At 42.5% G+C, this 13,648-nt stretch overlaps 1 protein-coding gene across 3 annotated transcripts in view; it reads left to right on the plus strand.

The window, feature by feature from the left end:
• The first annotated feature begins 2,997 nt into the window (after positions 1–2,997).
• Positions 2,998–13,648, plus strand: part of BRAF (B-Raf proto-oncogene, serine/threonine kinase) — a 74,902-nt gene continuing 64,251 nt past the window's right edge. Inside the window, exon 1 of one of the 3 annotated variants that reach the window (XM_085049520.1) lies at positions 2,998–3,335. In XM_085049520.1, the coding sequence (XP_084905646.1) occupies positions 3,204–3,335 (132 nt within the window). In that variant the 5' untranslated portion in view covers positions 2,998–3,203. Of the gene's footprint in view, positions 3,336–3,529; positions 3,695–13,648 lie in introns of those variants that run through there. The other 2 variants (XM_085049518.1, XM_085049519.1) reach the window with 2 other exon arrangements.

Genomic DNA, 13,648 nt, shown 5'->3' on the forward strand with positions numbered 1-13,648 from the left:
AAGAAAGTGGAAGGCCGGGGTTTTTTTACATATTATCTTCTATTGAATGAATATAATAAAGAAGACCAAGATTAAGTTTCATCTGATATCCCTTTTGGATATTCACATTTTAAAGCATCTCATAAAGATTTTTTTTTAACTTTTTCTTTAAGAAGAGATGAAGTTCTGGATGCTTACAACGAGATAGTTGCTCTCAGGTAGTCATATACATTTTCTCACTGACACATTAAAACATTGTTCTCTGAAAGTGCTAATGTTGATTAGATCAGACAAACATTCTGGTGGTGAGCAACCTAGCTAAATAATCTTTAACAGCTGGATTTGGTTTCTCATCCAAATTCAAGTTAATTTAAAAAAATCTGAGGAGGATCAAGCCCCAGTGCATAACCAGGAGTCTGGTGGGAGGTGGCAGGTTTTACAAGTATGCATTACCTGCTGCAATACCAGATAAACTGGCTGTGCTGCATTGCAGGAGTCAAGCAGCCACTGCCCCACAGGTTTGATAGCAGAAACCTGCCTTTCACATCCAGGTTGTAATTTGATTTTGACCTATGTTGATAATGAAAGCTAGTCTCTGTAAAAGATGTTGGTGATATCAATTATCAGTTGATGGGATTTCATATCACCAAGAAATAACTACAGTTATTAATGATGTATCTTTCATCATGATGGATTAGGTAGAGAGACCAAATGGCCACCACGTGAAGGAGTAGGAAATTCCATTTATCACTAGGTGTGGATTCCCCCAATCAAAAGGAAAGTATAGTATGAATAGTAGATTTCTGTCTCCTTTGTACACAACAATCTTTTAAAATAGTTCTTAGGAGGTTTTTTTTTATCTCCTGTTTCAGGTGGTAACTCTGCTGTGTTTCCATCACTGGACATGACTTTGGAGTATGAGGCTTTAGAACTACAGCTCTTCAGTGGTACATCAAATGTTAGAAGAAAGTCTAGCAAATATATTCTACGTGAATGAAAATCTTCTGGAAATAATCAGAACCTCAGATAAAAGGGACCCAACACTACTAAAAACAATGGGAAAGGTTATTACAAGTTGCAGATTGATAGTAGCCTACTAATTCCACTGCTAGGGTTATGCCTTGGACATAAATGGCTTGGGGAATAAAACAGGGCTAGGACTAGATTCTGTACATTGAAATTAAATCACTCCTTGGTATAAATTTCATGGAAATGAATGGACTCACTCTGTTAGTTAACCCATATTACTCTGTTGACTTTTCCACAAGAGGGTGTGTGCTGGGAGGACCTCTCCTCTTACCTCTGCTGCCTTTTCCTCTAGAGATCAGAGAGATTTGTCCCAGTGTTCAGTCGTCAGCATGGGTGTCATTTTCCAGAGTTTGTGTGCATTTTTTCCCCACCATTACACATTCCCATCACATTGCAGGAATTGCTGATAATTATCCTCTTCATTAATGTGGCTATTACACATTTCTAGACTTGGCCAACTGTTTAGTCTATACATTTGATTCTCATGTACTTATGTAGCCTTTCTGTTGACTGCACTGCAGGCCACCAGTCACAAGCCCAGGCTCCCCTCTTAGGAAGCGTAGCATGTAAGAAAATCAATTAAAATCCATTGAAATATTAAATTGAAGTTGCATTTATTTACCAGTTGCAACACTGCCAATACTGAACTGCATTTGAAATGTTTTTTCCACAGCGATGGCCCCAGCATGAAAGGCAAAATAGAAACTTTAGTTCTCTCACCAGGATTGTTACATTAAGAGGTTGTGTGGTTACATGTTCACACCTGAAGTGCAACAAAGATAAGGATCTTCCACTTGCAGGTTTCAACCTCATGTATTTTAGTTGGCTACAATAAAATATATTAGGCTGTGTTAGACCAGCCTTTATCTGAAGTCCTGCCACTGCTCTGGTACATCAGCTTTTCTTTGCAACGCACTAAAATACTGTTGCCATTTTAAATTTATAATAAAGACCTTTTCAGCAAGAAAGCAGCTTCAACCACCTGATTTAGCAGGCGTCTTTTTCAGCATGCAGCATTTCAATGGGTGTGGCGTACAGGGATGAGACACAGGTCACGGTTTTACTTTAGATGGGAACACACTGCCACTTTGGGGAAAGATGGCACTGGGGACAAGGCGGGGAGCAGGTCTTGGGGACAGCAGTGGCTGCTGGCTCCAGCTCCTTGGAGGGAGTGGCATTTCCCACTCTGGTCGCTGTGTCATTGGCACCAGAGGAGCGAAGGCCACCTTTGGTCCCTGCTCAGCCAGACGTCCTGCCCTGCACACACAGAGGGACACAGCAGCAGCTCCCAGACCTCCCGATGGGACAAAGCCAGCCAGAGGATGGAGAGCGGTGTTTGCAGGGTTAGAAAAGTTCCCGATGACTGCTGAGCCAGGCCCGACCCTTCCCTAGCTCACAGCACCCTGTGTTACCGAGCAGCAGCCCAAGGCCTAAGTGCTGTCAGGAGAAAAAAACAGGGATGTATTATCGATCCTAGCGATCGATTATTGTAGTTAACACTAGAGTCACAGCCAGCAGGTGACCGTGGGAATTTCGGTAGCGTGTCTCGCTGCCGCACGGTTCCTGTGAGCACTGCTCACGGTATTTGTGAGCATTCACCCCACAGCCGCAGCGCTGCTGCTCGTGAGGGACGCGCGGCATCCCCTTCGCTCCTCGGTTGAATTCCGCCGCACCGCGCTCCCGCCTTCACCCCGGGTTTCCCCGCTGCCGGGAAGGACCCGCAGCCCTCCCGGCAGTGCTGTCCAACCCGATTACACACACGGCCGGGTGTGCGCGGGCTCCTCCCGTCCCGGCGCTCCCGGTTCCCGGTTCCCAATTCCCAATTCCCGCTTCCCGCTCCCGGGCCCGGCCCGTCACTGCGCTCCCGCGCCGCCAGGGGGCGCTGCGGCGGCGGTGGGCGGGGCCGAGGCGCAGGGGGCGGGGCCTGAGCCCACGTCCGAGTTCCCAGGGCGACGGGGCGGTCGCGCCGTGACGTCACGGTGCTCCCCGATGACGTCAGGCGGGCCGATGCGCCGTGGCCGCGGCGATTGTGCGTGACGTCACGGGGCCGGCGGTGACGCGCCGGCGGCGCTGGGAGCGGGCCGGGACCGCGCTCGCCGCCCGCCCCTCGCACTACGGGTCGCGGCTGGGGCCGCCCCGGCGGCGGGGACGCGGCCGCCCCCGGCCCCGCCCTCGCCCCGGCGCTCCGGCCCAAGATGGCGGCGCTGAGCAGCGGCGGCAGCGCCGAGGGGGCCTCGCTCTTCAACGGGGACATGGAGCCCGAGCCGCCCGCGCTCGGCGCCGGCTACGCGGGGGGCGGCAGCGGGGACCCGGCCATCCCGGAGGAGGTGAGGCCACGCGGCGGCCGCCCGCCCCCGGGGCTCGGGCCCGGCTAGCCGGGGGCGGCCCGTGCCGGCGGGGGCAGGGAGCGGGGGCCGCGGCGCGGAGGGTGCGGGTCCCGGCCGGCTGCGGGGAAGCGCGGCTCGGTGCTCCTGCGGCCGCGGCGCCGCGTCCGGCCGAGGGTTGGTGTGGGGCTTTGCCATCTGATTGCCCCGATGGTTCTGAAACGCTCGAAATGCATTTCAAACCCGAGGCTGGGTTCGGTTCGCTTTGTGGACGTGCCTTTTGCGGACGTTTCTGCACAAAGCGTCTGAGGAAATGTTAACGGACAGGGCACCGTGCAGGCAGCGAGGATGTCAGGCCTCTGGTTGGTGTCTTTCTTACATACTTCCTGTGTTTTTGGGGCTTATTACTTAACTTCCCAATCCCACGGGGAGCGAGCGGTACTACCTGTTTTGCTGGGGTTGAAGCGTGAGTTGCGAACGCTTCTGAAATGTTTTTGGAAGGGGGAATAAACTGTGCCGTAAACAACACAAGGTGCTTCGCAGATTCAAGCACTGCAGGCATCCAAGCCAGACCAAATTGCCAGATGCCATGCCTCAAGTCTGTTCTGGAGGTAAATACAGCTGCCAGGAGCTCTGCTGTTTTGTTCTGAACGGTAGTCGCTGAAGAGTGTTTCAGCTCAGCTTTCCCTGGTGTGTGTGTGTGTGTGTGTGTGCAATCGGTACAGGACTCATCTCTGAGCAGCCTTTCTGCCCTATGAGGGGCCAAACTCACCTGTAACCTCTCCTTTTGGCCCTGTGAGGAGCCAAGCCCACCTGGTAACGTCTCCTTTCTGCCCCATGAGGAACCAAACCCACCTGGTAACCTGTCTTTTTGGCCCTGTGAGGAACCAAACCCACCTGGTAACCTCTCCTTTTGGCCCTGTGAGGAACCAAACCCACCTGGTAACCTCTCCTTTCGGCCCAGGAGAGCCTCCAGCTGGGATATGAGCTGGCTTGGGTCAGCTGCTTTCAGAGGGGTCCAGTTTGATTCCCGACTCCCTAAAGGTTTTATCCGTTTTATTTATTAATAGCCTACTGGATTGTGGTGGAATTAGTGAGTTGAGAAGTTTGAGAAGTCCTAGAGCTCATGCTGGGTGGGTGGCCAGAAAGGAGAAATAGGGAAGGAGTCCATCGCTATGGATGTTTGCAAGAAGTGAGTTTGATTCCCTCGTCTTAAGGTGTTCTGGCTTTCTTACTTGCTGAAGGCAGGCAAAACTCAGCAGTACACATCTATTTTACACCTACCCAGCAGGGTGATTAAATGCCTTGAGTAATGTCAGTCCAGTCTGAACTTTCCTGAGTAAGGAGAAACTCTCAGCTGGTTGAGAAACCCAAACACCTGAAGAGTGGGGTTTAACAAACACGCACTTTTAGCAGCAAAGTGAGGTTAAAAAGCTTCTGAATTTTTCAGTTATTTCTGCCCTTAAAAAAAACCCCCATGGAATTAATCCAATAACTGGTTTATATTTGGGCTGTAGAAACAATAACATCAATACAGCAGAGCTGCTTAGTTAAACTGAAGTATAAGAGAGAAGAGAGGGAAAAGCAGTTGCAGGAGGCAAGATTTTTTTTTTTTTTAAATAAATTTTCATCCTAAATTAGGGGGTGTTTGCGAAACTGCTTTAAGTTACTTGGACTTCAAAAATGTTTTAGCTGTGTCAGTCATTAGATTTGATTCCAAATGGTAAATTACATAGTGTGGCTGCTTCTGCTCCTATCCTGAATATCTTCCCTGGATGAGGCAGAGACACAAGTGGTCCAGCTCATGGAACACCTGCCAGCCAGAAAGGTTGATATGTTTCCAGTATGGGTGTATTTAGGAAGTGTGTGGGGATAGTCTTGTATTATTTAAAAGCAAACTTGTTATACATTGGAAATACTGAAACACACGGGTCTCAAGGCAGAGCTGCTTGTAGAGATTTATTTTCTGATGTGGTTTTGTTCTGTAGTTAACTAGTTCTTCCTCAAGTTGTAGGTAATTAAGTTTTGTTTACTGTGTAAGTACACCAATTCACCTAAACCTGTACCTTAATGAAGTTCAAGCCCAAAAAATTGCTGACACAGTTAAAATGGAAACTAACCTGAATACTAAAACAAGCCAACCTAAAGTGTAATGCAAGTTCAAAGTGACATAAGTCAGAAAAATACTGAAGTGCTTGTAACTGACTCATGGCTGTAATGTAAGTACATGTTGTAGTGTTTCGTTTCATTGCTTCAAGACAGGGTAAATCTAGGCTTTAAAAGTAACATTGCTATGGGAGCCTGTCAAGGAGCATAACCTTACTTATTTAAGGACATACCTGAAAAGGTTTCAGTTCCTACAGTCTCTAGGGAAATGCAGTCCTGATTTCCAGAAGGCAAACCTTCAGTCGCGCCCTCAGTTTCTAGTTTTAAAAGGGGAACAGACAAGAAGAGTTTCTCTCAGATGTTGAAATTGTCTTGCACACATTAGTATGTTAGAGTCCTCTTGTGAAGGAGGTGTTCTGTACTGAGGTTGTAATTGAGTGGGCTGTGTTGGTTGCAGCTACATCAGTCTCACTTATGAATTCACGAGGGTTGGGGCTTTGAAAAACAAATTTAAGCCATGTTGTTCAACTCATGACCATCTCTAAATCAAATTTATGTCTTCAGGAGTTGCTTTGGTAGCTTTAAGTGCCAATACTAAAAATCTTCTAATAATGAGTATTATAACTCTAATAAATACTATCATAATTGCTGATTTCTTTTTCCCCTATATTAAAATTCAAGATTGGTAAGGGTAGTTGCCCATGCACTCATAGAGAAGATGTAGGAAATGAGTACTTCTTGGAGACAGAAGAATTTGGAAAGAGTAGGGGCAAGTGCCTTTAGCAGAAATTTTTTCCTCTTCCTCTGACTGTTTGGTTGCTGGTGCTGGGAGGCCTCAAGCTGGTGTCCACAGGCACAGAGGTTGGCTTCTTCCCCAGCATGAATTCTCGGGACAAGAGACTGTTTGGATGGAAGGTTTTCAGAGCATTACAGGGTTGTTGATATAGTAGGGAGTGTGTGACAGCTGGGAGGAAAGGTTCTGCTCTTGTTGCTAGAGATTATTTACACCAATATTAAATAATTCAAATGGGATTTTCTGTACTTGGAGCTTTGTGCCCTGAACTGCTCTTTGTAAGACAAAAATTACTTTGAAGGCTGTGAAGTGAGGGCCTGAGCTGCTGGATGGTCATTTTCTAGGCAGCAATGCTGGAATTTATCCTGCATGAATATTAGTTATAAATTTAGAAACCTTAATCCTATGAGACAGATTTAAGAATAAAATGGAGAATGAATGAAAAGATATATAAAATGAAGATAGAATGAAAAGGCACCTCTAACCTTACAATATGAAATAAGTGATGAGTTCTCATAAAGTCATGTAGGTGTATGAAGGAAAGATGGAGTTAATTTTGTTGCAGTAACATTTAGGGAACGTATGGTGCTGGGTATTAGAACAACTTTCCTTTAGAGTTTCTATTCTATAAAGAATTTACAATTGAATGTGCTACTTATTTGGAAAATTAAAAGCATGTGAATGGTTTTTTACTTCATTGCTTTTGTAGTTTTGGGAATACATTTTATGTTCAATCTCAATTATGTTTCCTTGCATTTGTATTTGGTGACTGAGCTAACTTTGTAGTCTGTGAATAATGTCCTATTTAATTGTGAGGACAAGTTAAACTGGAGCTGGATGTGAAGCATCTTGTAGCTAATATTCTGCAGTAGCATATCTTCTCAAAAGATATGTGAAATAATTGTTTCTTTTACATAGCATGGGAAAGGCTGTAGCTGAATACTGTGTCTGGCTTTGGGTCACAGCTTCAAGAAATGCACAGTCTAGCTGAGGGGAGTCTAGAGCAGAATACTAGCAGTGATGTGAAGTCTGGAAGGTCAGAGCTTTGAAGAAAGACTCAATAAAATCTGAAGTTGTTTAAAAAAGAAATGGAAATTGTCAAAACTGATGTAAAGAAGAATGCAAATAACTCATTTGCTAGGCTTGTGGTGGTTACTGCCAGAAGTAGTGAGTGTAAGTGGTAGCAGAGGAGATGGTTCCATGTTACTATGAAATGTTTTTCTTTATGGCCAGGAATAGTGAAGCATGCAAATAGACTTTCTGAACTTATTTATAAGCTGCTCATTAATATACTGTAACCTCAACAGGGAAACGTGTCAGGAGTGATAGGGGAAAGTTGAGCCAGGTGTAAAAAAGGCAGTGATTTTGGTAATCTCTCTTTTTTTTTTTTTCCTTAGTTTTTTTATGATTTATTTGTGGCAAAGTAGATTGAACATTAGAACACAACCTTGAAATACTTGGGTTTAGTGGGAATAGTAGAGATTTCTGCTTATGATGTTTTTCCCAAAAGGGAATAGGATTAACAGCTCTGTCCTGTGGTAGCTTGTTTGATTACACAGAACTTGCTTAATAGAGTGGTGGCTTCTTCTGGAAAGTTGTGATGTCTTGGGAGGCTTGTTTCTTATCTCTGTGGATATCCACAAACTGGTTAGGTACAAAATGTTTAGTACTGATTTTTATTTTTTTTTAGTAGTCTTGCTGCTTAATTCTTGTTTGTGTTTTGTTGTAGTTGTTAAACTGAAAGACCTCTTATTTTTAAAACGGTTCTAATAATACCCTTCTTGACACTTGTTTAGCCAGGAGTGGTAACTCTTTTATTGCATGAAGTTAAAAATACTGTAGACCACATGGGATTTGGTTTCTGGTTGTTTTTTGTTTGGTTGGGTTTTTTATTGCACATGTCTTTTGATGGCAGCTGTCTTTTAATACAAGCTAACCCCACAGGTTTCCTTAAGGCTGCAATATTCCACTTCATAACAAATCTGTAGTTCAGTTTAATTAATTGTTGTATCTGTAGAAAGTTTGGACTGCATGAAATATTTTGGAGGAAATTTGATTTAGAAAGAAATCTAATTTTGTTTGTACTTACAAGGGAAAAAAAAAAGGTTTCGACTGATCATGAAATTGCTAATTCTCTTCCACTTGAGCCTTCCAAGGAAGCTGTTTCAGGTCTAAGAGAGGGGGTTTTTAAAACGTGTTTTGGCCACCTGTAAGTTTTATTTTCAGTTTGAACCGCTCTCTTCTGAAGGGTGGTGAAATGTACAATGTATTAGAAATGCCCTGTCATAATTATACTCCCTATGGCTGCTGCTGCTCCCGTCACTGCAGTTAGAGCCAAGTCAATCAAATGGTGCTCTGATACCCAGAGCTGCAGGTTTTGCCCTTTCCTGTGCCCATGTCACACCTCTCAGCCAGATCTACTCCCTTGTGCCCACTTGGTGCCATGTGGGTCCTGTCCTGAGTTGACTCCACTCACTGGTACTGAAGAAAATCAGCATTGCTTTTGCTGGATTCATTTTCTGCAAACTTAGTGAATGGAATCTCCTCAACACGAGGAGCACCCAATGAGTTTCTAAATGGTTTGAGGTTGGAGACTAAAGGAATGTGGTTGGGGGAGTAGTGGTAGTATGGTGTATGTGTCCTCTTTTCTGTTTGGTTTTTATAAATCATCCTTGTCTCATAAAACTGCATTGGGGCTTTAATTTTTTATATTTGAACGAGGAGTTGTGCTCAGATGAGACTTCCTTAGCTGGACTTGCCAGATTTAGGTCCTGACACCTGAGACTTTATGGTCTTGAGCTTCCCCTGCCTGGTTGTAACAATCTTCCTTAGTCTCTCTGGAGCCCTTCTGAGCATGCCTTTTACAGGAATAGGATTGCATGCCATGGCTTTGCCAGTGAGCCAGGGATGTGAAGGTGTCTGTGAGCTTCTTGTGTAGCAAGTTTCCAACAGCCTTGACCACGTGAGAGTTCTGGGTACAGTATTTCGTTTTGTGAGGTGTGAGATGGTTTTCATAATTTTCAACTGTTCACACATCTGTGTGTGAACACAGCTACTTTCTCATAGCGAGTGCAGGGTACAGAAGTCAGCATGCAATATACATGTTCCTTTGCTTCAGCTTTTTTATTCCATTTGCTCTTGAGCTTTTTGGGTGTACAATGGAGTCCTCCTAATCCTCCCTCCTGTGCACAGCTTCTTTCCAAAATGATGAAATATATATTCGTTCAACTGATTCTCTCTTCTGTGACCAGTGCTAAAGAAGGCTGGTTGATGCAAAATTACATTTTTTACTTCTTTTTTTCTCCTGCTTAAGTTCCTTGCTGCAAGTGTTTGGCTTGTTACTCCACCTTTTTAGCATTTGCTAGTTTTGGAGGAGCAGCAACAGTTCCTTTTATTCTGTTTCTGCTAATGTTTTATGAATGTGGACGCTAGCAAAAAAAGAGTGTAACAGGAAACATCTACTATGTAACCCTTCTCTTTGACTGAAGAGACTTTGCTGTCAGTTCAGGCAGGAGTTTTGAGGGAGCAGTGCTGCTCGTTATTATCCCACTGTGATGCTCCCCAACCAACGTGAGCATTTAAGATCAGAAAACAGAACCTCTCTTCAAAATGGAGCTTGTGCAGTGCCAGATATGTAGTGCTCAGTATTAAATGAATTTTCCACACTATCTGTATTAAATTCAGGAGATCATATGAGGGTGTTTGAGCACTGAAGGGCATTTTTATTCTTCTAAGGTTCTGACCAAGTGAAATATTTTTGTGGGTTCTCCCAGTATACCTGCACAAAGCTTAGCATGAAGGGCCAATTCAATTTCTACATGAAACATACCAACTTTGTTTAAAGTCTTTCTTCTGGGAGACAAGCAAGAAAGGCTGGTAATGAACGAATGAACTTAGTTTAAAAATGTGTTGTGTAACTAAGTGGCTAAGTTTTTTTTGACCCTAGAAAGACATACCAACTCTAATGGCTTGATCTGTTACATAGTGAGGCCTCTTAAACAGTATCATTATTAGCAAAGCTATTGTTAAATGCACTGCTACGTAGTAAATACTTTCCAAACGCAGTTATATTGTGTTCAGGCAACGTTTTCTGACACTTGGAGCACAGGCACTGTAACTTAATTTTTTGGTCCCTTTTGTCTCAGATAAAGGGTTTGTTTTGAAGGTAGACATTTCTGGAGTCTGAGTAGTGTGTCTAGTTTTTCTCTCTCTCTAGCATAAGTTATTCACTAATGGTGTTTGAAAAGCACTATAAAATCAAGCTGAAATAAAATACATCATTATGACTAAGAAGTTGGTAGTATCTGTATGTTTGGAACTGGATGGTTGTATGTTGGTGCCTCAATCTTTGATCTAGTTTTGAAAATTTATTCATTAAACTTAATAGATCAAACATTCTCTATAACAGGTTTAAGTAACATAGAGTTAAATGTGAGTCTTTAGTATAATCTGAGGTAGCTTTCAGGAAAGATTTCTTCAAGCATTCTATAATTCTGCTAGAATACAGTTTGTACTGTCTGTTGTGACATTTTTAAGCCTATGTAAATAATTGAAAATTGATGTAAGTTTTTCCAGATTCTAGCTTAAGTAGTTAGTATAATTTTAAGTCTCCTAATTCTACAATGGGTGGCAAGGAGCCAGTTGTACCTTTTAAATTATTTCATTTTCCAAGGTGGTACTAGGGTTGCTAAGGCAGGGTGGTCTGCTGAATAGAACATTGAATGCTGTTTAGGAGAATGTGGTTTCTGTGGCAGTTCCTATTTGACTGTTTCTTTTGATTAGGAGCATATTACTTGTGCTTTAAAAGTAAAAAGCAAAAAGAAAGTACATTTGCTCTATTTCAGCTTTTGAGATCTGCTTGTGATAAAAATAGGATACCTTAATTTCTTTATTGGAACACAAATATTTCTAAACAAGCAGAATATATTTGTACTCAACCAACAATTCCAGCTGTCTTTTATATTCTCTAATCAGTTGGTTGGAAACTATGCACAGTAGTTGCTGTGTAATAACAGTTTAGTGGGGAAATATTGCCAAGTGTATAACAAATTACTTTATGGATTGATAATATGAACTTTTAAATAGGTGCTGATTATCTTTTCTGGATAGTCTAATTAATTGTGTACTCTGGCAAGGAGAGAGAAGAATTAAGTTCTGTACTTCAGCTGAAACTGAGTTTATTTGTTTTGTCATTTTAATTAATGTGACCCAAGCTGTGTAAGAGCTCTGCTGGACTAGCATTTGCTTCTTATAGGCAATTATTGTAATTAGCTGGCTGGCTGCTTGCTTTCCATCACAAATGTGACTTGTGTTCAGCTTAAGGTGTGCAGAGAAATAGTCTGGTGTATTCATGATAATCTTTTTTAAATGTCACCGATGCATAGATTTAATGTTATTGAGATTCTGTGGTAGTTACCTGGTTAAAGGAAAATTGCCTTCTTAAATGGGTTAGAAAATCTGGATAGTTTATTTCCTCTTTTATTTTTTTTAAAAACCTGTTAGTGACTAGGGAGAAGTTGTTTAATTCGTGAATGTAAATACAGTGAATTGTTCCTGAACTCGGTCTGTGCGTGATCCTCGTGACTACTAAATTAGTATCAAAGTGAATAAGAGGGACTAGTAGTACTGCAACACAAAAGCCATGAGAAATATGGAATTAAACATTTACATGTGCAACTGGTGGTTAATGATTTAAATGAAGGATACAAGCAGCTCTTATTTTTCCACACGCTGCTGTTCTACTGTGGTAGAGAACATTTGTTAACTTTCCTTTTTATAGTGCTTGGAGGCAAATTCTACTTAGCAGCAAGCAGCAAAGATGGCAGGTGATGGAAAAAGTGGGAGAATGAAAGAGAATTGAAACTTAAACAGGAAGGCTGCTGCTTCATGGTAGCCTGAATCCATCTAACTGTGAGCTATAGAGAGGAAAGGTGACTTCTTTCACCAGCTGAGGGGATCACTGAGTCCTTTGCCAAGCTGTTTTAGCACAGTAGACTGGCAGAAAGCTTGCCTTGACAAAGAACAATTTTTTCCTTGTTTAGCACTCTGCAATGGTTCAGCCAAAGGTGTGTGTTATGGAGAAAGAGTAAGGAAGAGAGCAGGGGTGTAAATAGCCAAGGACAATATGATAATTGCACCCACCATCTCAGCTGGTGTGAGCTGCAAAGCAGTCAGTGCCTAAGGCTCTTGATGGCTTCATTCTTACAGAGAAACTGCTTGGTTATGCTACAAGGACAAGGTTATGTTACATAGAATTCACTGAGCTTTATCTTTTACAATTTTTGAATTTATACAAAAGTACATTTTTAAACACTTCTAAGATGTAAGGAGCATTTGAAGTCTGAATTCCTTTGTTAAAGAGGAGGCAACTTGAGGGGCAAAGGCCTGACAGACTGAAAGGCTGTTTATTCTGCTTTAAGAGTAGAGCTGAATGATGAGCAATTCAGTTTGTGTTTAGAATTAATGAAAGCAAAAGACGTAGATTACTCTCAGTTGCAACCGTTGGTTTGCAAAGAAATGAGAGGGAGTTTCTGCTGCAAACTCCTCAAAGATGATACTTTGATACTGGAGTGTTAAGTTAGTCAGATGTTTCCTAGTTTTCTGGAGAAGGGTGGAAGTTGTTGGGTGTTTGGTTTTGGAGGGGTGGTTTTGTTCAATAGGAGCAGCGTCAGATGCAGTTGGAACCTGCACTGCTAGTTACAAGTTAGTCTTTCTTTCCTAAAAATTGTTACCTGTTAGATGGAAAATAGATTTTCATCTTGAAGCCTTTTTAATATTTAATTAACTGCTGTGCTTACAGCAGATGCTCACTGATCATGTTACTGTATTAATTGACCTAGTTATGATCCTAGTTGTCAGACAGGATGGTACTAAAAATGTTGCACCTCTTCTTAAGGATTTTTCTTCCTAAATGTAGTCTTGGACACCTTCCCTAAGGCTATTCTTCATGAGTCTAGAAAGATACATTCATAGCCTTTTGTGGAAAAACAGATAATGTATCCTTTTTCTCTTGGCTACAGTAACTTCTGTAGATGTTGTTGTCTGTAACTTATTTACTAGTCTGAGGTTGTAAATTCTACTGGCTCGTTTTGAACTGCCTACATACAGACTTTGACAGTGTTCCACTGTTGGCTGTCGCAGACATTGTAAAGGATCTATAAATAAAAATGATTCACTGAGATTAATAAAAAGTTGGGAAATATGAACTAGGAAGGCAAGCATTATGTCGACCTTCGTGTCACTTGTGTAAACTCTCACATGAAAGCCATTGCAAGCTGGTTTTCAATTCAGTGAAATTTTTCAGCTGTTGGTATTTGTCACACTTGTTTAATAAAAACTTTAGCTAGACTGTTGAAAATGTGGTAAGCATGCAGAGCCAGGAGAGTAGGAAAAATGGAAAAATTAACACAGTGGATGT

The sequence above is a fragment of the Lichenostomus cassidix genome, chromosome 1Ab, assembly GCF_008360975.1.
Source record: "Lichenostomus cassidix isolate B80296 chromosome 1Ab, HeHo_3.0, whole genome shotgun sequence".
NCBI classification, from domain to species: Eukaryota; Metazoa; Chordata; class Aves; order Passeriformes; family Meliphagidae; genus Lichenostomus; species Lichenostomus cassidix.